This window comes from Lagenorhynchus albirostris, chromosome 13, assembly GCF_949774975.1.
Source record: "Lagenorhynchus albirostris chromosome 13, mLagAlb1.1, whole genome shotgun sequence".
Classification (NCBI taxonomy): Eukaryota; Metazoa; Chordata; class Mammalia; order Artiodactyla; family Delphinidae; genus Lagenorhynchus; species Lagenorhynchus albirostris.
In genome coordinates, this window is record NC_083107.1 from 59,289,814 (window position 1) to 59,314,924 (window position 25,111).

Genomic DNA, 25,111 nt, shown 5'->3' on the forward strand with positions numbered 1-25,111 from the left:
GTCATTTTATTTAAGTAAAAAAGATAAATTCCTAGAGATAAGTCTATTGAATAATTTGATTTATACTTGTGAATGGAACATACAGCTACAGTAAAACATTTTTAATATCAAGAAATACCTTGAAGCGATATCCATAGTTAATTTTGTTTTGTAAGCCCTCAAACTCAGATACATAGCCACACAAAACCGCATACCTGAAAAGGATAAAAACAGTGGACATTGTGTAAACTTTTAATCAAATACCATGAAATTTAACATTAAAAAAAATCTCTAAACCATTCATTAATATTTAACAAAAGTATTCATATAGATGAATAAATAACCAATGTTTGACATTAACATGAGGCCAGTTTCCTCAGCTATACCTGGGGATACTAACACCATCTATCTCATATGTGTGCTATGAGGGTAAAATATCTAAAACGTAATCGCTTACAATAGTGTCTGGCCTGGAGTGAGTTCCAAGAAAGATTAGCTGCTGCCATTACCTTCATCAACATCAGAGTCACAAAGAGACCCTCAGAAAAGTCTATTCACATAAGTATTAAACTGAAAAATACATTGTGTCAACAGATTCCTGCTTCTCTTTCATAAAAATAAAAAGTTCAAGGCTCCCTTAATGTCATTTGAAAATTAAAATAAATATCATGACTAAAAACAAATACTAAAATCAAAGGTAATTTTAGAATATGTTTTTTCAAAAATTCCCCATGTCCTTCAACCCTTCCTTGGAAACACTGCAGTCATTACTAGAAGAGTGCATCCCATGGAGTCTTTACTTTTTTTCCCTTGGGAATATAAAATTTACATAAATAAATATTTGACTATAAATTATGTATAATATTTGTTCAGCAACTTGTTTCCTCTAAAAATTGGGCACAATATTTGTTCAGCAACTTGCTTCCTGTAAAAATTGGGCACATATTACTTTTTACATTCAGACTGTTTCTGTCTGTGCAGAAGTATTCAGAGTGTTTCTGTCTGAGGTAAAATATTCATTTACCTAAATAATTCAAAAGTAGGTCTTAATTTTCACTTGCGTTGTCATAACTGAAATGAAAAATGTAATTTTGGGTGTTATTTATCTTGATTGTTTCTGTGGATACACATAACTTTCAAATAAAAAACTGAAGTGAACAATTTTCTTAATTTGGAACACTTAGACCATTCCTGGACACAAAAGATCACATAATTCATACAACTTATGCACAACCAACAAAATGGCCACTTTTCAGTTATAAGTTTTTTTGACCTCTTAATTTTCATTAGAAAATCAATAATCTCCTAACAGTAGAAGCAAGAGTTATGACAAAAGCAACCTATTATGATCTGAGAACTTACCTAGATTAGGAGATACTACTTAAATTACTATCTTAAATTATTATAATACATTTATCACAACTGTACTAATATTGATATACAATATTGAAAATTTTCAAAATGAACCAATATTAATATATTATTGTTAACTAAACTCCATGCTTCATTCTAATTTCCATCTGTTTTTCCCTCATGTCCTCAAATTTTGACATTTTCCTCTCCATCCCTCCTTCCATATTTATCCCTCTTAATTCACCTTGTTCAGTATCTCTTTCAACATGTGAAAATCTTTTAATTACTATAGTCATCCATCATACACCCTGTTCTTCCTAATTTTGCAACATTTATAATCATACCTTCCACATCTTCACCCACTGAAAAAAACCACTGAACACACTAGTGTCTAAGATCTAGACCTGGAACTCTAGAATCATGATATTGTCAACAGTTATTCTTTTGAATGATTGAGGCTCAAACCCTTCTGCCAGCACAGGTAACAAAGAACCTTGCCCATATTTTAACATCTTGTCCCCAAGAATATTATGAGTGAACTTGCCTTAAAGCCTTCCTTAAATCCAGATATATTAGCTCAATTTCCCTACTCTATCTACTAGCAAAGAAAAAACAGATCATCTCACATTTTTAGAAAAATCTGTTGAGTCTGCTTGAACTTCATCACTCACAGAAAACCCAACTAACTATTTGTGCTGTAATCAAAGGAAAAGATTCTATGTTCACTGATCTATAGTGGTGGAATCAATCTTCTATTTTTTGAAAATCAGAACAACTTATACACATCTCTAGCTTTTACAGAGCTCTCTCAGCATGTTCTTTCCCAGTTACTCTGAGTGAAGAAAAAGAAAAAAACGTGACTTAAGAAAACGATTATATGAAATATGTATATTTTCCCTTAAAAATAATCTGTCACCAGAGTCTTATGTTTTTCATAATCATTTTGAAGTCTGCTTCTTTCAAGTCTAAAGTATTATTTATCTTCCTACATGTCATAAATTCAAAGTTTACCTGAACCACTTTTCCTCAAAGGATCATCATTTCTTTTCTGGCAATCAATCCCACCTATATCTGCACGTACATGTTGTTTTTCACACTGTTTATCTTGGAAAATGTAATTTAAAATTTTATTTTGTAAACTCTCAGGTTGATGGGAAGTATGAAGAAAATTAACACACAATATGGTCTATTATCTCCATCTAGAGGTTGTTCTAACTATGTGTTGACAAAAATTCTGTATTTTCTTTGCATCTATAGTGAATATTTTAATAACTGACAAACATCCCTGTCTCAACAACTAGTAAACAACTACTAAAACAACTCCACTAGTTTCCCAGTAGCATTTTTGATTTAGCACCAATGCTATTTATACTGTGAAAAAGCAGAGGAAGAGTAAATAATAGATGAAATACTGAGTACATACAAATATAAGATCTGGTTTTTGTTTTTCCACTTATTGTATGACCCTTGGTTACTAATCACAACACCACACCAGACACACATATACTGCACCACACACACAGACGGCCTTGCTTTCTATAAAATGGAAACAGGTTGTTCTGTGAATCACATGCTAGAAGGCATGCGGATATAATTTGTGAACAGTAGAGCACAACAAATATGTAAGACATTATTTATAATTAAGGTCAGGCCTATTTGGCTAACAAACTGCAAATCCATTGGTGATTCTGCTCTCTTGATTCTAGAAGTATTTTAGGCTGGTACAACAAAAACGACAGAATTATATAGAAAGCTTATGTAGTCTGAAAGTTACAGAGCAATTTCATTTTGGAAAAGATGATGATGAAAAACAAGTCTTTAAAATAATATTTGTTTTTCAATTATTCCCTCCATATCATTTCTATAATTTATGATAATTATTTCTAATGATTGCATCTTTTATTTCAAACTGAAGGCTTATAAACCATCACAGAACCCTGTAAACTATGGGTCAGCAAACTTTCGCTGCAGGGCCAGGTAGGAAACATTTAAGGTTGTGGGATCAGAGAGTCTCTGTTACAACGGCTCAACTTCATTGCTATGTACAAATGCACAGGTGTGGCTGTGCTCCAATAAAACTTTATTTACAAAAGCAGGCAGCTGCATTTGGCCTAGAGGCCATGTCTTGTCATTTATGCTGAATGAATGAGAAAAAGTCGTAACATACTGAAAAAAATTCCAGCAGGATAAGACATTTTCATGACATTTTATTACAATTAATTATAGAATCAGTTAACCTAAATTTCACACATTGCTTCTCAAGTCAAAGTCTTAATTTCTCTTTTTTCATCACCCTAAACCTCTACTACTGTATTTAATTGAATGAGAATTCTTGTATTCAGTAGGTACATCATAATATATTTTATGAATTAAGATAAAATCACATTGCTGTACAACAGAAATTAATACAACGTTGTAAATCAACTATACTTCAATGAAATAAATTTTAAAAATTGACATTTGAATTTATTAAATTTTAGCAACTGATCAGACTTTAATTGTTTTTTAATTAAAAACTGATACTGAATAAAAAATCATGTGAAACACAATTGGATCAGTACTCTGTGTGTGTCTGTGAATAAGATTCACCCTCGGGGTTAAATCCCAGAGTTATAAACAAGGCAATTAGTACACAACAAAAAGTGAAAAAAGATGAACAAAAGAGAAGTGGTCAGATTAGTGGAAGACAGGCTGGGAAACCCACTGAGTAAGAGTTAAGCATAATCTGTCCTCACAAGGTAAGTTTAAGGTGCTTATGAAGTCTTCAGAGAAGATTCAACATTGTTCCTTTATGGAAATTTGGAAGTTCACACTGATAAGTGTCCTCAAATTGAGGGTTAACATCAAATGTACATTTTTAATGTGATTCTCCATGGATGCAGAAGTTTGTATGGGAGAAGGAAGAGGACAGCAGAGGAAGAGGAGGGTGAGGCTCAGAGTTAAGAGTAGGGCTTTGGTGTTCTTTCTGCGTCCAAATCTGGCTAACCAACACCCAAACATCTCCATTATCGAAAGAGATGAAGCAAGTGTAGCTTGATCAGTATAAATTCATTACAGTTATACTAAAAATGGAAGAACAGAAGTACTTTAACACATTAATTTATTATTATCAGTATTATGCAAATTAGGTGAGGAAGGTAAAGCTGGCTATAGAAATAATAGCCAAGACCCTTACATACTGGAGAAATGACCTTAAAGATATCTACCAGGATGTTACTTGCAAAATTAGCTTTCTCCTAGAGTTGTGGCAGAGGCACTAGGGCACAGAACAATACTTTATTAGGTATACTCCGGCTCCTAAAGCAAGACACTCTACTACCCATGCATGACACATTAGTGAAATGATTCACAGGTTCTGCCAGGCTTAGCCCTTCACCCATCTCCAGGCTATATAAGAGAAGGCAAAGAGTTCGCTGAAGCAGAGAGAGACCTGGAAGGGGGATTTCTGCGAATAGAACTACTAGGGTACTTGGGTTCCACCTCTCACCTTCTCATGCGAGATGGAAGGGGGTAGCCTTGTTTCTCATTTTAAGTGATGGCAGCTTCAAAAGACCTATTCTTATTTTGGCATGTCCTTTAGAGTTTGGGGGACATAAAAAATGTTATCCGATTCCTGCCCAGGGAAGTTTTAGGATGAGAGTGTGTGAGTGATGCTCCCCCTGCTGGTGGCAGTGTAAAGGAACAGGTCTGCTTTGGAAAAATCGTTTGCACTTTTGAGTTGGTGGGGCAAAAATGAATTTCCTGGAGGATAAATGTGGACCTGCAGAAAAGAAGTCATTTTGAGAGAGATTTGCCTAAGACTATCCCAGAAGAATAAAATAATCCCAAAGAGGGGTGGATTTCTGACAATCTAGGTCTGAGAGAAGGGTCAAAAATAAATTTATGACTATGTCTTCCTAGCACCTAAAGTACCAATATTACTGGGGAGCAAAAATAACTAAGAAACTAAGAAATGCTATAGAAATACAACTATGAGTAAAATGAAGTGTTAACTAAAAACAATATTTTTCTTCTTATTTCTGTTTTATAATTGTAAATATACAAAGGATCCAAAACAAAACATACTCAAGAATAAATTTTTTTGTCCCAAGGATATCCACCTATACCCATCCAACTAATTAGATTTCCTTTGTTTGAGCTTTCTTATATTAGAAATGGCTTTCCTTTGACTTGTGGAATTTGTATACCTTTACTCAAGGTATAATGGCTGATGTGCTTTTATTCTTCTCTCTGCGTTTCATTTAGAAATGTGGCATCACTTTAGTATTTGTTTTCAAACAAAATGTTATATGAAATTAGATTTAATTAAATTTATCATGTGCACAGTTATTGGACTTGGTGGATTCAGTTATGAATTCTTCAATGAAAGTTTATCTTAAATATATTTAAAATATATATACTGAAAAATACATGAGAATAAACAGAACAAGAACAGTTACTGTGCTATATACTAAATATTCTTTTTAGTGAATGTGACATGTTAATTGGGTCAATAATATTTTAAAAATCCATTGCAATTTATAAAGAGGCATATTAGAATTTTTTAAAGGCTGCATAAATTCTATGTACTTACCATAGATGGCAATGTCCATTCATGGGTGCTCTAGTAATAGCTTTTTCACCTAATGTCTTTCCTGAAAGATAAATGCACTTACACTTATTACCTTCATCTGAGTTGGTGGGAGGTAAATTATTGAATTTAAGCCAGTAGTTCTCAAAGTATGGTCCCAAGACCAGAAGCCATCACCTGGAATCTTGTTAGAAAAGCAAATTTTGGACCACATGAGGGACTTGATCATAAACTCTGAGTCAGCAATCTGTGTTAACTAGCCTCTAGTGATTCTGATGTATGCTCAAGTTTGAGACTCACTGGGTTAAGTGATTTAACTAAGTGAAGTGCAAGAGAAGTCATTCAATCATTATTTAGAAGTGTTAATAGAAATTGTTTTGTAATTAACTCAACCAACATTCATTTACTGAGTGCTTTCTAAGTATCATATTATGTGAGCCTCTGGGAATAAAAAGTCAAATAAGACACAGTTCTTGACTTCCAAGGATTCACATTTCAGTAGGCAGTAGGTATATAAACAAACGAATTATGTGCAAAAAATAAATACAAGGTAAAAAAGAGGGTATAACAGAGAATGGAGAGAGCAACTCCATCTAATCTATCTAAAGGGGTAAGGGAAGATGTCCCAGAGCTCTTGTCTAATCTTTCACAATAATGAGCAGGCTCAGTAAATAAATAATTCCCCTAAATAATTTTACTTAGTTTTAGCATAACTTTTAATAACCCATTAATTTTTGGATAGAGGTTTGTCTAACCCAGGGGTCCCCAACCCCCAGGCACTGGACCGGTACTGGTCCACAGCCTGTTAGGAACCAGACCACACAGCAGGAGGTGAGCCGTGGGCGAGTGGGCAATGCTTCATCTGCTGCTCCCCGTCGCTCCCCACCACCCCCCCTCCCTGGGGGAAAAATTGTCTTCCACGAAACCGGTCCCTGGTGCCAAAAAAGGGTGGGGACCGCTGGTCTAAACCACATTCTGAAAATCTTTCTCAAAAAGTGGCTGTTTTATTTTATACCATCTCCTTTTCCCTGCTTTAATTTTTTTTTTTTTTTTTTTTGCTTGAAGAGACTATCCAATACAAAATGCTCTTCTAAATAACTAGTTTAGGTAATTTTTATAAATAAAGATATTTTATTCTAAAATCATTCTCCTATTTGTTAATTTGCTAAGGTGGTACTTTATAGCTCTGTGCATTAAGAGAAGTACCCTGTATAGAAATCTATATAAACTGGAAAAAAACTAAAAGGAAGTATTCTAAAATAATAACTGATAGTACATTGTGGACATATATTAAAAGAGTTAGTAATTTGGTAATGAATGATCGAAAAACATAAATATTTTTAAATGTACAGACTTTAAAAACTAAATCAACATTTTCCCTACATTGCCAAATGAACAAAAATAGCTTTTAGGGCACTGCGACAAGCTTAACATAGAGGTGATTCCATCGCTCTGAGAATATAATGGAGCTGGGTACGACACAGATTGGTTTTGCAGCCTCATTTATGCAGCTTCAGCCTGAAAGGAAAGCGATCTCCCTTACAGAATTGTATTCTGTGATCTATTTGTGGCATTTGTATCAGTCATTTAATTCTGAAAATTACAATGATGTTCTTTTAGATATAAGATTCCTATTTTATTTGGAAGACAAGTATGACCAATCACAGTACATCCACAGATGTACTGCATAATGGCATACCCCAGCTGGAGGTTTAGGAAAGAATTCTGTACTCTTCAGTGATCCAGTCTTCCCTCGGCATACAAGTTCAAATCTACTGTTATGAGCGATAACAGCACTCTTCCTCCCTTGTACTGGGTGCCGATGCCCGTCAACTCCAGTCTCCAATGTCTCAGCTCCAGTGTTCTTTGCCATCACCTTTGCCAGGCACTTACTACCTTTGCATTGAATTACAATTGCCTGTCTCCATATCGATCTTGTCAGTAAGTTCCTTAGTGTAACACTGTCTTGATCATATTCATGTCCCTCCTTTTCTCCTTCCCTCACCCCTCATTTTAACTTTGTTCCTAGACACGGTGATTTCGAATAAATATTTTGAATAAATAAATAAAAATTTCTCATAAATATTTCTTGGATAAAAATATAGGAATTCCGTTAAATTTATTTCTATAACTGCATGAACACATCTGAGGGGTCACTGTTTTTTCTTTGACGCTATAAACTTTTCTCCTTTTTGAATATATCCTGTCTCAATCCATGCTCCTTTCTTGTACTTGGGTATGAGAATTTGGATTTCCTCCAGCCTACTTCTTTCTCCATTTTCACCATCTCATACATTAACTCAGTTAAACTCTCACTCCATTTAAAAATACAGATCCCAAGTAATTTTACTATGAGAGACTTACTTCCAGAAGAAAGAGTTCCCTGCATCAACGTTCACCCCCGCCATCATATCCTCCTTTCTGTTATACCCTCTCTTAATAGGCCACATTCTTCTTTACTAACAACTTCAGTGTGTTTCTTTATATGTAGGATTATTTTAGTAATACTATCTTCCCCACAAAGCCATAAGCTCCTTGCAGTCTGAGAACATGTCTATTTTGCTATCATATTTCTACCTTCTAACATAGGAGGAGCTTTAATGCCCAGGGCAGGGAGGTGCTCAAGAAAAAAAATACATTTAATATATATTTTTACATTATTTAATATATATTTAATATTGACGGATGTTGGAAAAGTTTACATAGATATACTCTTTCTCAGTAGATATAAAAATAAGTTAGTTTGTTCTCTATGGCTAAATTTTTATTTACCTTCAAGTTAATAAATCTCTTCCCTAGAATTCCATTTTGTTTATGGTCTGCAAGAAGGATTGCTACAGAAAAACTGCCCCACAAGGCTGATGATGAATATGTAAAGAACAAGAAGGGGAATTCCTTCCATCCTCTTCCCACTAAGAATTAAAGAACAGAGGCCACTTGGCAAAGAAACCTACAAGCGGAAGAAATGTAATTTCAAGGAACTTGGAAATATTTCCTTCTTAGAAATAAAAATGACAGGGAACTAGAGTGGAAGGAGATTGGCAGTATCATTATCTTCTTGCTGTTTCTTCCTCGTGCTATCTCAGAGAAGGAAAGCTTGGAAAAGAGAAGACTTTGGAATAAAAAACAAAAACAAAAAACTAAAGAAGTTTTTATGTCAAATTACTATCCTGAAACTTAGGGGGCTTTTTGCAAGAAAGAGTTTGATACTCAGTGAGAGTCAAGGTTTATATATATATAAAATTTCACATTCTAGCTGTTTTTCTTTTGTTGTTGTTACTTTGGAAAATAGAGGACAGTATAATGAACAACTATGGACTCATTGCTCCGCTTAAACAATTAGCTAAAACAAGGCTTAAACAAGATTAGCCTTAAAATAAGGCTAATCATGTTTTATCAAGATAAATTTTGAAAAAAACATTAAAGCATGAGTACTTATTTCTTTGTGGTACCTGGAGTTCTACGTTACAGGGAGTAAGGAGGGTTATTTTAATTGTGGTGAAAGACTACTGCTATTATCGCTTCTCATATTATTACCACTTAATGTCTCATCTTTCTGTGATTTTATAAACTTTAAAAGCTAGAATTCGAGTTTTTCAGTTGCCTGTTCTAGTATGCTCAAATATTTTTTAAGAACATGTACTTTTATTCTAAAAAAACCTTCCTGGGGGCTTCCCTGGTGGCACACTGGTTGAGAGTCCGCCTGCCTATGCAGGCGACACGGGTTCATGCCCCGGTCCGGGAAGATCCCACATGCCGCGGAGCGGCTGGGCCTGTGAGCCATGGCCGCTGAACCTGCGCATCCGGAGCCTGTGCTCCACAGCGGGAGAGGCCACAACAGTGAGAGGCCCATGTACCACAAAAAAAAACCCAAAAAACAAACCTTTCTGTTCTTAGACTATATAAGTACTAGGATATGTTGAAATAGATTAAACATACTTGTTTTAGCTAAGATAATTTAGCTTTAATTAAAACTCATTAGTGGTTTACTATAGATAATGATTACTACTTGAGGATAATTAATATTTACAAAATACTTACCAATATTAGCATAATGCTTCTTTTCTTGTGCATTTGTAGATAGCTCATACATGTCTCCATAAGCACGAGCAAACCGCCAAATAAACTCTATTTCATCCCTAAACTGAACAGACAGAACTGCACATTAGATAAACTCAGAAACGTGACCAGACTGTGTTTTCCACTGCAACTTTTAAAAAATTAGGTAAACTGGTACTTAGAAATGACTGTATCTATTCATGTGCATATCACACTTTAAGTTCAAATATGCATGGCTACAAAATGTGATGTAATGTAGTGTTACATTTGGATCTTAAAACCAATGAATATTATGCAGACACCAGCTCCACACCTACAAAGACGAGAAACTTGATAGGTGTCAGAATTTATAAATTCTCTCTGGGTTGCAGTATGCTCTCCTTGTTTTCCTTTCTAAGTTTTCTATTATTAATATGATGATTCAATGGGCATTTCAGATAATATCTGTAAGTTATCAGAGATTACATACATTCAAAAGAGGAGTCACATTTTTTACCTAAATTACCTAAATACAATCCTGGAGATTTAAAAACTTTTAGGTAATGCATTTAGAGTTGCTAAATCCTCAAAGGTTAGACTTAAATCTCTCATGGGAAAGAAAAAGATTTATTGATCTTTGTGATATTGCAAAACCCACCGTTTTTTTTTTCCTTTGGTGGTGGTGGGAAGGATGAGCTTTCCCAATTCAGCCCAGCATTAAACACTGGAAAACGATTACTGGTAGGACACAGTGAAATACTAATGGCTGTTATATTAGTAACTGTAAGATAGCGAGCTTAAAATGTAGCTTTTCCTCCCTCCAGAGAAGCAGTATGTCTTATTCTTTATCTGTTACCAAATATTTACGAAATATATCAGATTGATAAAATCAATGTCAGTCTGTATAATCATATCTCTGGTTTTCATTTTTATGAACTTAGAGCCTAATAAACTCTTATATTTACTTTTAAAAAATTGTAGTGATATTATAAAAATATTTACATCAATTATTTAGCTTGTGTAAACTGTGACACAATTGTTATGGTCATAACATGAATGGGACAGTAGATTAAATAAAAAATTAAAACTATACAAGCATGTTATTATCACATATTTCTTACCTTTTCTTTGTGGTCACAAAGTAGTTCAAAACTCTCCATTTTCCTGGACTCATTCATACGTAAATTATCAGCCCTCTGAATAAGGGCATCTAAATTTAATTCCTCTACATGAGTGTTAAACGCCTTAGGGAGTGGAAAACTCTGTTCTTCGGTATCAGTATTAGCTGTAATATACCTAAAATTGCAGAAATAATCATCAACTCTCTGTAAAGTTATACTATAATGGATAGAGTGATCCTTTTAAAATGTAAGTCAAATCATTTCACTCTTAGGCTTGAAACCCTGTAATGGTGCCCCTTTTCACTCAGAAAAAGCTCAAGTCCTAATAACAGTCTAAGAGGCTAGATGAGATTTGTCTCTCCCAGCTCAGTCACCTCTCTGACCTTGTTTCCCACCACGTTTCTCACTCAGTCAATTGTATGCTGGCTGCCCAGCTGTTCCTTAAACAAGCCAGGGACACTCTTGTCTCAAGACCTTTTCTTGCTGTTCCTGCTGATGGAATGGCTCTTCCTTCAGAAGGGGACATAACTCACACCCTCACCTCCTTCAAGTCTCTGTCAATGCCATCTTCTCAATGTGACCCATCCAGACCACTCAATTTAATGCTGCGACCACCACACTCCAACCTCCCTGTATATTTCCTTCACCTCCAGTCTCCCTTATCATGCTTGATGTATTTTTCTGTAGTACAGACCATCTTCTAATATACTTTACTAACCTACTACACGTGCTATTTTTGTCAGTATCTCCCCCACTAGAATGCATGCTCCCTGACAATAGGATTCTTTGTTTTATTAATTGATGTCATCAAGTGCCTAGAACAGCACCTGACACATAGTGGACACGCACTGAATATTGCTGAATGAATGATACAGAGTTGTAGGAACTCAGCAGGCACTCAGGTATATATATTAAATATATATATAATATACATCTATACACATATGTATGTATTTTTATATATACGTATGCACACACACACATATGTTAATTTGTAGTTCAAGACGATGTTCTAACTCTCAGATTAGTCTTTAAAAATTCATGCTACATCCCACATTTCCTTTTTGGTAGCATACAATGCAAACAATTTGTTTTCATTTATTTACATACTGTTCTGTTCTAAAAAGATTTTAAGGAGGTATATAAGGATATATAACATATAAGAGAACAAATCAGAAGTGGCAGGAAAAGATAAAAACAAGGCCAAATGTGAATGAGGTCAATAAAAAAGTACATATACTTTAGATATCTATACCCTTGCTACAAAGGCACAACACAAATGTGGTTCTACATCTTCCAGCAGCTAAAGCAGTCACAGTTCCCAACAGATACTAACAAAGATAGAAATGAAGCAAGTTCTTGAGAGAAATGCACTTTTTTCCAATAATAAGACTCAAATTTCCTTCAAAGTCCTTACAAAGAAGGCACTATGTGAAATGATGCTCAACTTCTTCAACAACATTATCAGTGGCAACTTCATTCTTCTAATTGCTCAAACCAAAAAACTTAGAATCATCCTTGACTTCTTTGTCTCTCCTAAGCAACCTTCAGAAATTCCTGTTAGTTCTATCTTCAAAATATATCCAGAACCCAGCCACCTCTCACCACCTTTACCCACTACTCCCCTGGTCTAGACCACCATCACGTTACCTGGATTATTGCAATGGCCTCCTATCATGTCTCCCTGCTTTAGTCCTTGACCACTGTAGTTTATTCTCAACATAGGAGCCAGATGGTCCTTTAAAAAGCTGACTCAGATCATGTCACCCTTTGCTCAAAACCTTCCAGTGGATGACCAAATCAGAGTAAAAACCTAAGTCCTTAGAGTTGTCTACAAGACCCTACATAATCTAGTCCAATACCTCTGACCTCATCTCCTACCACTCTCCTGCTTACTCAGCGCTCCAGGAACTCTGGCTTCCTTGACATTCCTTGAACACATCAGCCATGTTCCTGCTTTAACATCTGTATTTGCTGTCCTTCTGCCTGCTATGTTCTCCACTGGATATCCACATAATTTACTTCCTCACCTGTTTCACACCCTTGTTCAAACATAACCTTCATATTATTGCAGATGATACGATTATTTACATAGAACATATTAAAAAAAAACCTACAAATTATGAGACTAATAGAGTTTAGCAGGTTGGCTGCATATAAGATTAAAATATGAAAGTGAGTTTCATTTTTAATATATTAGCAGCAAAAAGCCTAAAAAACAAAATTATATAAAATACTTTACTTACAATGATCTCAGAGCATATCAGACACCCAGGAATAAATCTAATAAAACATATGTAAAAATTCTATGGAGAATATCATGAAAGATATATTAAAAGCTGTTTATAAAAGAACCTAAATTCATGGAAAAATATATCATGTTCATGGCTAGAAACAACTGATATTATAAATAAGTAAATTCTCTCCAGATTAATTCAATGTAATTCCAATTTTATAAACCTCACCAGAAATTTCATAGAATTTAATAAGATGATTCTAAAAGTTACATGAAAAGGTAAAGAGCCGAGAATAGTCAAAGCACTGTTAAGAAAGAGAGCAGGGAGAGAAGGCTTACCTCACCAAATATTAGGACCTATCACGCAGCTATAATAATTAAAGACAGTGGGCTATTGGTACAAGGATAGATGAGTGACTGACAGAACAGAAGAGAGCCGAGAAACAGCCTCATACGCAAATGAAAGTGTGGTATATGACAGATGTGACATGTCAGATTAGTGAGAAGTTAACAGACTGAGCTGGAAAAAAATGGTTATCTCTATGGAAAAAGTTGAAATTGAATCTCTGTCTTATAATATTAAAAGTAACTCTAAGGTATAAGGATGGTATAAGGAATTAAGTGTTAAAAATAATTTTTTACACTCTAAATGGAAAATATAGGTGAATAACTTTTAGTCTTCGGGGCAAGAAATTTTTTTAACCAAAATACAAAAGCATTAGCTAGAAATGATTATTAATGATTATTAATTATGAATGATTAACCAATTTGACTATATTAAAATGAAAAACTGTTGCTAATCAAAAGATATTTTCAAAAATGCAAAAACACAAATTAAAAACCAGGAATAGATATTTTGTAACACGTACAACTGGAGAATATTAATATCAAGAATACATAAATATTTTCTAAAATTCAATGGAAAAAACACAATAAATGCAACAGAAATAAGCTCAAAAGAGGTTTTCCCAAATGAAAAAATACATATAGCCAATAAACGTAAGAAAAGATGTTCAACATTCACTAGCAATCAGAGAAATACAAATCAGGACCACAGAGATATTATTGAGACCTGTTTCATTTACAAAATTTAAAAATCTGACAATACTATATGTTGGAGAGGAAGTCAATCCACAGATCTGATGTGAATGTAAACTGGTGAAACCAGCTGGGAAAGCGCTTTGGCATCATCTATTAATATTGAACTTTCACATATCTGAGGACTCAGTAACCAAGTCTCTGGCACATGTACAAAAGGAGGTAGGTGTAAGAATATAGACAACAGTACTTTCACAATAGCAAACCCCAGGAAACAACTGAAATGCCCAGTCAAGAGAGTGGATGAATATTACCCAACAGTCAAAATGAAAGAAATACAGTGATGTGCAAAATAGGGAAGACTCTTAACAAACTTATATTAAGTGGAAAAATAAGCTCTTAAAATTATATCCAACATGATCCCCTTTTCATAAAACAATCAAAATTCAACGTTATTTTTAAGGAATATACACATATGCAATAAAATTATATAAAAAGGACAGCAAGGAATGAACAATATAGAGTATAGACTCAGGATGATAGTTACCCTCAGGTGAGGGGAGGCAGGGAGCCAAATGGTTTCATAGATGCTTATTACATTATTTATAATAACAAACTATATAAATGAGTAAAAGTGGCACATGCATGCACCAGTAATCAGTGTTTGCATGAGCTAAAGACAATTTTTAGTCCACTTCTATGCACCTGAGATATAGTAAGAAAATAATAACTAAAAGAAAGTAACTGGTTTAATATCAGACAATATTATTTAAACTAAGACCCACTATATTGTACAATTTAGAAGGGTGATTTTATGGTATATGATTAATATCTCAAAAAAGATGTTATTTTTATAAGAAAAAAATGGAATATTCCTATAGCCATTAAATAAATTAAATCAGAAAGAGACAGAGAGAGAGACAGATAGACAGAAGGGCGGGGGACACAGATAGCTATATAGTGAGTTCTATCAATATATGCAAAGAATTACTCAAATTCTTCTAAGGAATTGAAAAAGAGGAAACATTTCTCACCTCATTTTATGAAGCTAGTAAAACTAATACCAAAACCAAACAAGTATAGTATAATAGGAAATGAAAATTATAGGCCAATTTCACATATAAACATAGATGCAAAAATCCTCCAAAATATCAACCAAAAAACTTCAACACACATGAGAGAATACATTGTAAACAAATTGAGTTTATCTCACTAATTACAAGCACAGTTAACATTAGAAAATTTCTCTAGCATAACAGATAAAAAGAGAAAAACTGTACGATCATTTTAGTGGTTACCAAAAAAATTTTTTTCAGTAAATTCAACACCATTTCAGCACAAAAGAAATACCAAATGCATAAACAAGGAATAGAACTTCTTATAATAGAATATAAACCAAAAACTACGATACAGTTCATATGTAATGATGAAACATTATAAGCATTCTCCTTAAAATCAGAAATAGAAAAGGATGTCCAATATTGCTGCTTCTACTTAGCACGGTACTGCAGGTCCTGTTAGCACAATATTAAAAGAAAAACAAGTCTTAATAAATTTTAAAAGATGAAAATCATACTAAGTATCTTTTCTGACTGTAATGAGATGAAACTAAAAATCAACAGTAGAAGGAAAACTGGAAAATCCACAAATGTGTGGAAATTAAACAACACACTATTAAACAACCAATGGGTCAAAGAAGAAATCACGAGGGAAATTAGCAAATATCTTGTGTCAAAAGAAAATGAAAACACAACATATCAAAGTGTATAAGGTGTAGTGAAAGCAGTGCTAAGGGGGAAACTTGTAGCTGTAAAATGCTTACATTAAAAAGAAAGGTCTCAGATCAACAACCTAAATTTACAACTTAAGGAACTAGAAAAAGAGCACACTAAACCCAAAGCTAGCAGGAAATAAATAATAAAGATTAGATCAGAAATAAACATAATAGAGGGTAAAAAAACATAAAATCAGTGAAACCAAGAGCTGGTTCTTCGAAGATTAACAAAATTGACAAACCTTAAGCTAGCTTGACTAAGAAAAGAGGAGAGGAGAATCAAATAATTAAAATCAGAAATGAAACAGGGTATATCACTACCAATTTTACAAAAATAAAAAGGATTATAAGAGACTACAGTGAAGGATAGTATGCCAACAACTGGATAATCTAGTTGAAATGGACAAATTCCTAGAAACATACAACATACCAATACTGCATCAGGGAGAAATAGAAAATCTGAACAGATCTATAACCAGCAAAGAGACTGAGTCAGTTATCAAAAACCTCCCAGCAAGGAAAAGCCTAGGGTCACCTGGCTTCACTGGTGAATTCCACCAAACATCTTGAAAAAACAAAGTTAGAGGTCTTACACTTCCTGATCTTAAAACTTATTACAAAGTTACAGTAATCAAAATGGTGTGTAATGGCATAAAGTCAGACATATACATGAAAGAAACAGAACAGAGAGTGCAGAAGTAAACCCTCACATACCCAGTCAAATGACTTTTGACATGGGTGCCAAGAGCAATCAATGGGAAAGAACAGTCTCTTAAAGAAATGGTGCTGGGAAAACTGGATATTCACATGTAAAAGAATGATGTTGGATCCCTACCTTATACTATATACAAAAATTAACTCAAAATGGATCAAAGACCTAAGTGTAAAATCTAAAACTATAAAACTCTTAGGAGAAGACATAGAGGAAAAGCTTCATGGCATTGTATTTGGCAATGCTTTCTTGGATATGACACCAAAAGCACAGGCAACAAAATAAAAAATAAGCTGAACATCAAAATTAAAAACTTCTGTGCATCGAAGGACACAATCAACAATGAAAGGCAACCCACACAATGGGAGAAAATGCATATCAAAACCACAATGAGATACCACCTCACACTCATTAAGATGGTTATTATCAAAAAACCAAAAAACAAGTGTTGGCAAGGATGTGAAGAAATTGGAATCCTTATGCATTCTTAGAGGAATATAAAATGGTGCAGTTACTATGGAAAAAAGCATGGCAGTTCCTCAAAAAATTAAATATAGAATTAACATATAATTCTGGGTATATAACCAAAAGAATTGAAAGCAGGGTCTGGAAGAGATATTTATACACTCACGTTCATAGCAGCATTATTCACAATAGCCAAAAGGTAGAAGCAACCAAAGTGTCCATCAACAGATGAATGACTAAGAAAAATGTGGTATATACATACAATAGAATACTATTCGTCCTTAAAAAAGAAGGAAATTCTAACATATGCTACAATATGGATGAACCTTGAGAACACTATGCTAAGTGAAATAAATAAGCCAGTCACAAAAAGACAAATACTATATAATTCCACTTATATAGGGTACCTAGAGGAATCAAATTTACAGAGACAGAAAGTAGAATAGCAGTTGTCAGAGGTTAGGGGAAGAGAAGATTGGGGAGTTACTGCTTAGTGGGTGTAGAATTTCACCTTTACAACATGAAAAGAGTTCTAAAGATAGATGATCATGATGGTTGTACAACAATATGAATATACTTAATGCCAGTGAACTTAAAAATGGTTAAGATGATAAATTTTGTTATGCGTATTTCACCACAACTAAAAAATTAAAATAGAAAAAAAATTATGATACATGCGAAAAGGAGGAGGAAAACACAAAAGTAAAAATATTTTAGTACAATGATATAAATTTAGCGGGCATTTTATTATGACAAATAATTGAAAATAATACCAATTTCTTTCCTCTACAAAAACCAATTATATTCTAAGTATTTTTAATTGCTTATATGCATTTTCTATTTGTTATTGTGATAAATATATTTATAAACTTTTCTTAATATAATGGAAAAAATTTAAATTTTCACATCAAAAAATAAAATTTTGGAGACACTTTTTAAAATAAAAATTTTATAAAAATTTCAGGAAAAAATCTGAAAATTTTCACTTTTAAAAATAAAAAGACAAACTCTGATTTCAGAGTTTTCTGAATTCTCAGACATATATATAAACTAACGTGTATTAAAACTAATTAAAATATCTGGTTTCAACATATTCTGCCTATTTCCACTACAATATGTTTTTACTTATGATTTGATCCTTGTACTAGTAAAAACATTGTCTATCAGTGGGATGTCTGGCATGAGCTATAGCCAGCAAGGCTGATATAAATGGGAATTTGTGAACTGATGAATATAGCTCTATAGATTATAGAGGAATACTATTTTAATGATTGGAGTAGAATAAAAGAAGATGTTAAACTCTCAAAGACTGTAATACATTTAGAAGATCTAAAGCTTGATGTTATTTTCAGACCACAAAAGTATTACAATAGTCACTCAGAAATTTGGGACTAGTCAATCTATAAGCAGTAAATCTGTTAAAAGCCTGAAACAGATGAATAATCTTTGATTTCCATACTCCAATTATGTTAATAAACTATCTTTCAAAAACTACGGAAATTAAAGTTAAATTTCGACTGCAATGTAGAGCTCTTTTTCAGAATATGCAGTGAAGTTTAGTAAGGGAGGAGACCTCTATGAAAACTGAGCAGTGATTTCTACAGACTATATAGTATGCCTGGTGGGAAAGCTTCTGATCTGAGCTGCCCTTCTAAGAGAGGGTAAAGTCTGAGGTGACCTTATTTTAGGAATTTCATTAGGTGAAGATTTGTCTTCATCTTTAGACGAGATAGCATTGTTTTCATCTTCAAAGGGATCTGAGGTAACTCCATTTTGAGGTGGGGTAAAGCTTCTAGCATTTTTATAAAACGAAGTAAATCCAACATTATGGAGAACAGGGAAAGTTACACTTTGAGAGGGATGATGTTGCAACATAGCTGGAGAATTATTTCTACTGCGACTTTGAAAAACAGGATGAAAGGAATTGTTCCTTAACTGCTCTCTTTCCTGAATATCACTGGCAACTCCATGTTGTTGAGAGGAATAGGAAGTAATAGTTGGAAGAGTAAGCATGGTCGCTGTGCTTTGATAGATGTTAGCGACAGTGTTCCGACAGGCTGAGGAATTAGCATTTGTTTCAGAATTCATAAAATATTTAGTGTTATATTCAGGAGAATAAGAGCTTATATATTTTCCAGCATCAGTAATACTCAAGTTTTTAGAAATGATTTCAATTTCATTTGGATTAAATATGCATTGACTTCTTGATTGAGGATCAAAAAAATTACTAGCACTCTCATAACAGGAAATTATATTTAGTTTTGGGGCAGAGAAAAGACTTCTGGATCTAAAGCGAAAATGTTCTGAGGGCGATTTTAAATCACTGAAGCTTCTTTTTTCTTCAGAATCAAAGTTAGCTCTACTTTGAATGAAGGGAAGCACTGCTTTTCTGAAATTTAGCAAATAAAGAATGTCTTCTTCCAAAGAAAGATGTCTTCTTCCAAAGAAAGATGAGTAAGAAGATGTATTTGATGAAGAAGAGGCAATTTTACTTCCTCTAGGTGAACTGCCTCTATGCATGAAAGGAGGATGAGCTGTTTTAAAATCAAGAGATTCTGGTGGTTGAATAATAGAAGAGGCTCCAGGGTGCAGGGGGTCTGAAGAAACTTGATCTGCAGGACATTTTGGTTGGAAGCTCTGGTCCTCTTTGCAGCAGCTAGAGTGAGAAAAGTGTCAAATGAGGGAAAAAAATAGGGAGTACAGGTGGAAACCTGCCAAGCCTCCTGAAGAATAATGGCCACCTTCTCAATATGGAAACAACTAAGAAATTAAGACAGCTGAAGTTGGTAGCCACATAGATGTATCCAAAAGAATGCCTAAGTCTAAAAGATTATTTCTAACTACGTACACAGTACCTGCCCACTATATTAAACCTTGGGAAGATAAATTGAAAGACTCAGGGAAGCAGGCACAAAGAAAAGTAAGGGGAAACATCTGAGAGGGCACCAGATCAAAAGGATTCCCTGAAGGGAAAGGTAGAACTTCCCTGTTTTGAAAATAATTAAGTTATAATATCTGTTTGAGACTACTAAACTACTATATTTAAAGGGGTTAATAAGTACAATAAATTTATACCCTGCTGACTAACACGTTTTAAAATATTAACCATGGATAAAGCAGAACCTCTCTGGAGAGAATATTCCAGATAAATATCCAGATATTCCAGATATTCAGTTATTGTGGGAAACTAAAGGAAACATTAAAGCTTGGTTTATGAGTATTTCAATGTTTTTTAGCACATGAAACATATGGAGAAGTGTTTTTTTATTTTTAAAAGCTTACCTTAAGCATTGTCCCATACTGAATTTAATCCAAAGTAAATCTCTCCCTTCCTTTCTAAGCCATCATCTTTAAGCCGTAAAATGCCCTGTGTAGGTGGAACAGGTTAGAAGCTGAATGCTTAAGCTGCATGTAGAACTAACATGGCAATAACACAGAATATGATGAGAGCAGATTCTAGAATCTAATGACATCAGTTTAGAATAAAATTGTTCTGTGGCTCATCCCTCTGAAAAGCTGCAATTCATGTCACTGTGGAATGTGTATTCTAACTTCATTATGTTCAAGGAGACAGCCAACAAATCAAGGGACAAGGAAACAGCAGGATGGAAGCAGGAACATATATGATCTCTCTACAATCCTTTACTTGGAACTCTCTAACTAGCTGCCCTCCACACCCCTAGCCTACTAACTCGTTCTTCTTTCACCTGAACACTTTTTACCCCAGGGTTTTACATCCTCCCATGATAGGGAAAAGTTACGGTTACAGACTTTGGTCTGAAGATATATTAAAAAGAAAAAAAAAAAAAAAAGAAAGAAAGCCCAAATAGCAAATGTCGCTGCCCCCCCCAAATGAAACAAGCTAAATTTACCTTGGCAGTAAAGCGTGCCATCTGATTACATGGGCCACTTGCACAGATTATGGAGATCTGCTGTACCACTGTTTATAACCCCTTGAAACAACTTAAACCCATTTTAAGACAAGATTAACAGAGCTATTAGAAAAGGAATATTGCCTTCTCCTTTTCCAAAACAACTTGGAGAACTGTCTATATAAGAGGTATATGTGTATAGCCACCTATGACATAAAACATACCCTCAAATATATATATTTTAACTTCTCAATATCCTATACACCCTACTACAACCCCCTGTTTTTGTTCCCTTTCTAACAACCTTCTTTGGGAAACCCTTGAACAAATCCCCCTTCAGAGGCTAAAAGCTCTCTAATTCTCACCATACAATCGTCAGTTTGTAATTTGATTTTACCCAACATACAAGCTAATGAATTAATCTGTTCCTGTTTCATGGTTGCTGGCAGAAGACACACGATTTTTGTGTAAGAGACCGAGGACTTTATTACTCACAGCAAATTAAGCAATGTGATCACCAGCTTTTTTATGTTGGTTCTCCTTGACCTCAGGACCCACAAGGGCAATGCATAGGGCCCAGACACTCTTACATTCGCAGTGAGCTGCATTTCAAAGAAAGCAACACTGAGCTTAGGGAATCCCCCGCTTTTATAGCAAGCAGTAACCAAATCTGCTGTTGGTCCAGAAGGGGAACATTACCTCATTCCTCAAGGCTTCTCACCACAAACCAGAGAAATGGCCTGGATAAAGAGTGGCTACACAGAACTTACCCCCTTCACAAAAATTAACTCAAATTGGGTCACAGACCTAAATATAAAATGTAAAACTATGAAGCTCCTAGAAGATAACATAGGAGAAAATCTAGATAAATTTGAGTATGGCAATGACTTTTTAAATACAATACCAAAGGCATGATCCATGAAAGAAATAATTGATAAGCTTCTGCTCTGTGAAAGATAATGTCAAGAAAATGAGAAGCTACAGACTGAAAGTATTTGCAAAATACACATCTGAAAAAGGACAGTTATCCAAAATATACAAAGAACTCTTAAAACTCAACCATAAGAAAATGAACAATCTCATTTAAAAATGAGCCAAAGACCTTAACAGATACCTCACCAAAGAAGATATGCAGATGGAAAATAAGCATATGAAAAGATCCTTCACATCATATGTCATTAGAGAAATGTAAACTAAAACAACGAGATACCACTACACACCTATTAGAATGGTCAAAATCCAGAATACTGACAACACCAAACACTGGGGAGCATGTGGAGCAACAGGAACTCTCGTTCATTGCTTGTGGGAATGCAAAATGGTACAGCCACTTTGGAAGACAGTTTGGAGGCTTTTTACATAACTAAACATACTCTTAACCATACAATCCAGCAATCAAGTGCTCTGGTATTTCCCTAAATGAGATGAAAACTCATGTCCACTCAAAAACCTGTACATGGATGGTTACAGCAGCTGTCTTCATCATTGCCATAACTTGGAAGCAACCAAGGTGTCCTTTAGTAGGTGAATGGGTAAATAAATTGTGGTATATCCAGACAATGGAATATTATTCAGCACTAAAATGAAATGCGCTATTAAGCCATGAAGAGATACGGAGGAAACTTAAATGCACATTACTAAGTAAAAGAAGCCAATACAGGCTACATACTATATGATTCCAACTGTATGACATTCTAGAAAAGGCAAAGCAGTGGAGACAGTATAAAGATCAGAGGTTGCCAGGGGTTTGGGGGGAGAGAGGGATGAATAGGCAGAGCACAGAGGATTTTTAGGGCAGTGAAAATACTCTGTATTATACTGTAATAGTGGATACATGTCATTATACATTTGTCCAAACCCACAGAATATACAACACCGAGAGTGAACCATAATGTAAACAATGGACTTTGGGTGATTATGATGTATGTATCAATGTATGTTCATCAGCTGTAACACATGTACCACTCTGGCTGGAGCTGTTGATAATGGGGGAGGCTATACATGTGTGAGGGTAGGGATTGTATGGGAAATCTCTGTACCAACCCCTAAATTTTGCTGTGAACTTAAAACTGCTCTAAAAAAGTAAAGTCTCGGTTTTTTTTTAAATTAGGGGAAAAAAAGGGTGGTCAGGGCCTTACATTCTTGATTCTTGGCATACCTAGCAAGATGTGTAAGTGAATAGGAAGCCCAAGGAGGACAGTCTCTCATTATAGCAATCTATTATTTGCTTCCCTTTCTTGTGAAATTATTGTCTATTGTTCCTAAGTCACATTAAGATCTGTGAGTACCTTTTCCAAAAGGACATCTTTTGCAACTGAAACAATGGATTATACAATGCTTATAAAGTTTCTATTAAAAACTTCTCTTTCCAAAAGTAGACCAGTTTGTTGTTTAACATTCCCACTAAAGGCCTCTAAAAGAAGCACTTGCCCACTGAGCTACCCCAAAGGAAATGAAGTTATAACAATATCTCAATGCTGACAAATACTTCTGCCCAAAGGAGGTAATGAACGAGGTCAGATCACTCCCCTCCTCGCCCCACTGAATAAATCTGCAATTATCAATTAAAAAAAAGTGTTTAGGTGTGCATGTCTGAGGGGTGGGGAAGAAGGTCCAGATCTGCACAGACGTTTGAAAGGAAAAGAAATTGCATACTAGCATGAGTAATATTTAAAGGTTTTGTAATATTTTTCTGGATAGAGTACTTATCTAAATCTCTAATCCTAAAATCACGCCCTCATTGCTTATTTTTAAGAGAACCTTAATTAGACACAGCCCAAAAGAAGTTAGTAAACTGTCATAACAGTAAGCATTTAAAACACGCTTCTCCTTCAATCCCTTCCCAATTCTCTTTTTTCTATCAATTCCATGTTCCCAGGTACCTTCTGCATTCATCATGTCCTATGGTTACCTAAACCTCTTCCTTTTTTACCTCAGCTGCTCTATTCCCATCAAGACTAATACCTCATCATTACCCTCACTATGCCTCAGGGACATCTTATTTATCTATAACTATAATTGCTAGTAATTAAAATTATAATCCTGTCATGATATCTCAGCTGAAAGTTAGAAAATCTTCTAGAACAAAGCTTCTCAAACTTTAGGGTACATCAGAGTCACCAGGAGAGCACTTAAAAATACAGATTCCTGGGCACAATGCGGAATCCCAGAGCTTCGGATTCACTAGGTCCGGGGCTGGTCTTGAGAATGCAAATTTCCATCAAGCTCCCAGACGAGGTGGGATATGGATGCCGCTGGCCCACAGACCACACTTTGAGTAGCTCTGATCTAGATCATCTTGGTAATAAACAAACCCTAAAGTGACAGTTAAAAGGAACCTCACAGCAGCTTCCTACCTGAGCTGGAGTCCAATAAGGACAAGGACAGTGAATGCTATCAGGACTGAATGTCCCTCCTTTCTTGGTGCCTAGATGCTAAGACCCTTTAGGGACCTAGCTTACACTTGAGGAGAAGTAAGAGGGAGGAAGAAGGGGAAACCCTGAATGTGACTTAATCTTTAACACAAAATAACTAGCTCTAAACTAGAATTGACAGAGTTAACTTGAATTGGCACATTCAGATTTTCCCACATCAGCCAGATTTTCCCACATCAGCCAGATTTTCCCACATCAGCGATAGTGAGCTACTCTGAATTCAGTTATAAAGTACAGTTACATGTTTAGCTGATCTGAGTGTAGTGAATGTAGATTATTCAATCTATTACATGATATGAATGATAGTTATTTGTATATTTACCAAATATACCTAATTATGCAAAATAACAATAATGTTCATCACTAAATTACCACCAGGTTAATTATTTTCTTTCATTACAATATTAAACTCTAACCACATAGGTTCACTGTTTGTAGTTACTCAGATAGCATGATTATCTATGTGATTTGAAAGGTAGAAAAAAATATGGCTTGAAGATCACCAAATAATTTCATAGG

At 34.7% G+C, this 25,111-nt stretch overlaps 1 protein-coding gene across 2 annotated transcripts in view; it reads right to left on the minus strand.

The window, feature by feature from the left end:
* The window catches only part of RMDN2 (regulator of microtubule dynamics 2), an 81,229-nt gene that overhangs the window by 40,540 nt on the left and 15,578 nt on the right, over nt 1–25,111 (minus strand). For both annotated transcript variants that reach the window (XM_060168769.1, XM_060168770.1), the window contains exons 3-6: nt 11,062–11,236; nt 9,944–10,046; nt 5,906–5,966; nt 119–194 (exon numbers count right to left, since the gene is read on the minus strand). In XM_060168769.1, coding sequence (XP_060024752.1) covers nt 119–194; nt 5,906–5,966; nt 9,944–10,046; nt 11,062–11,236 — 415 coding nt within the window. The remainder of the gene's footprint in view (nt 1–118; nt 195–5,905; nt 5,967–9,943; nt 10,047–11,061; nt 11,237–25,111) is intronic.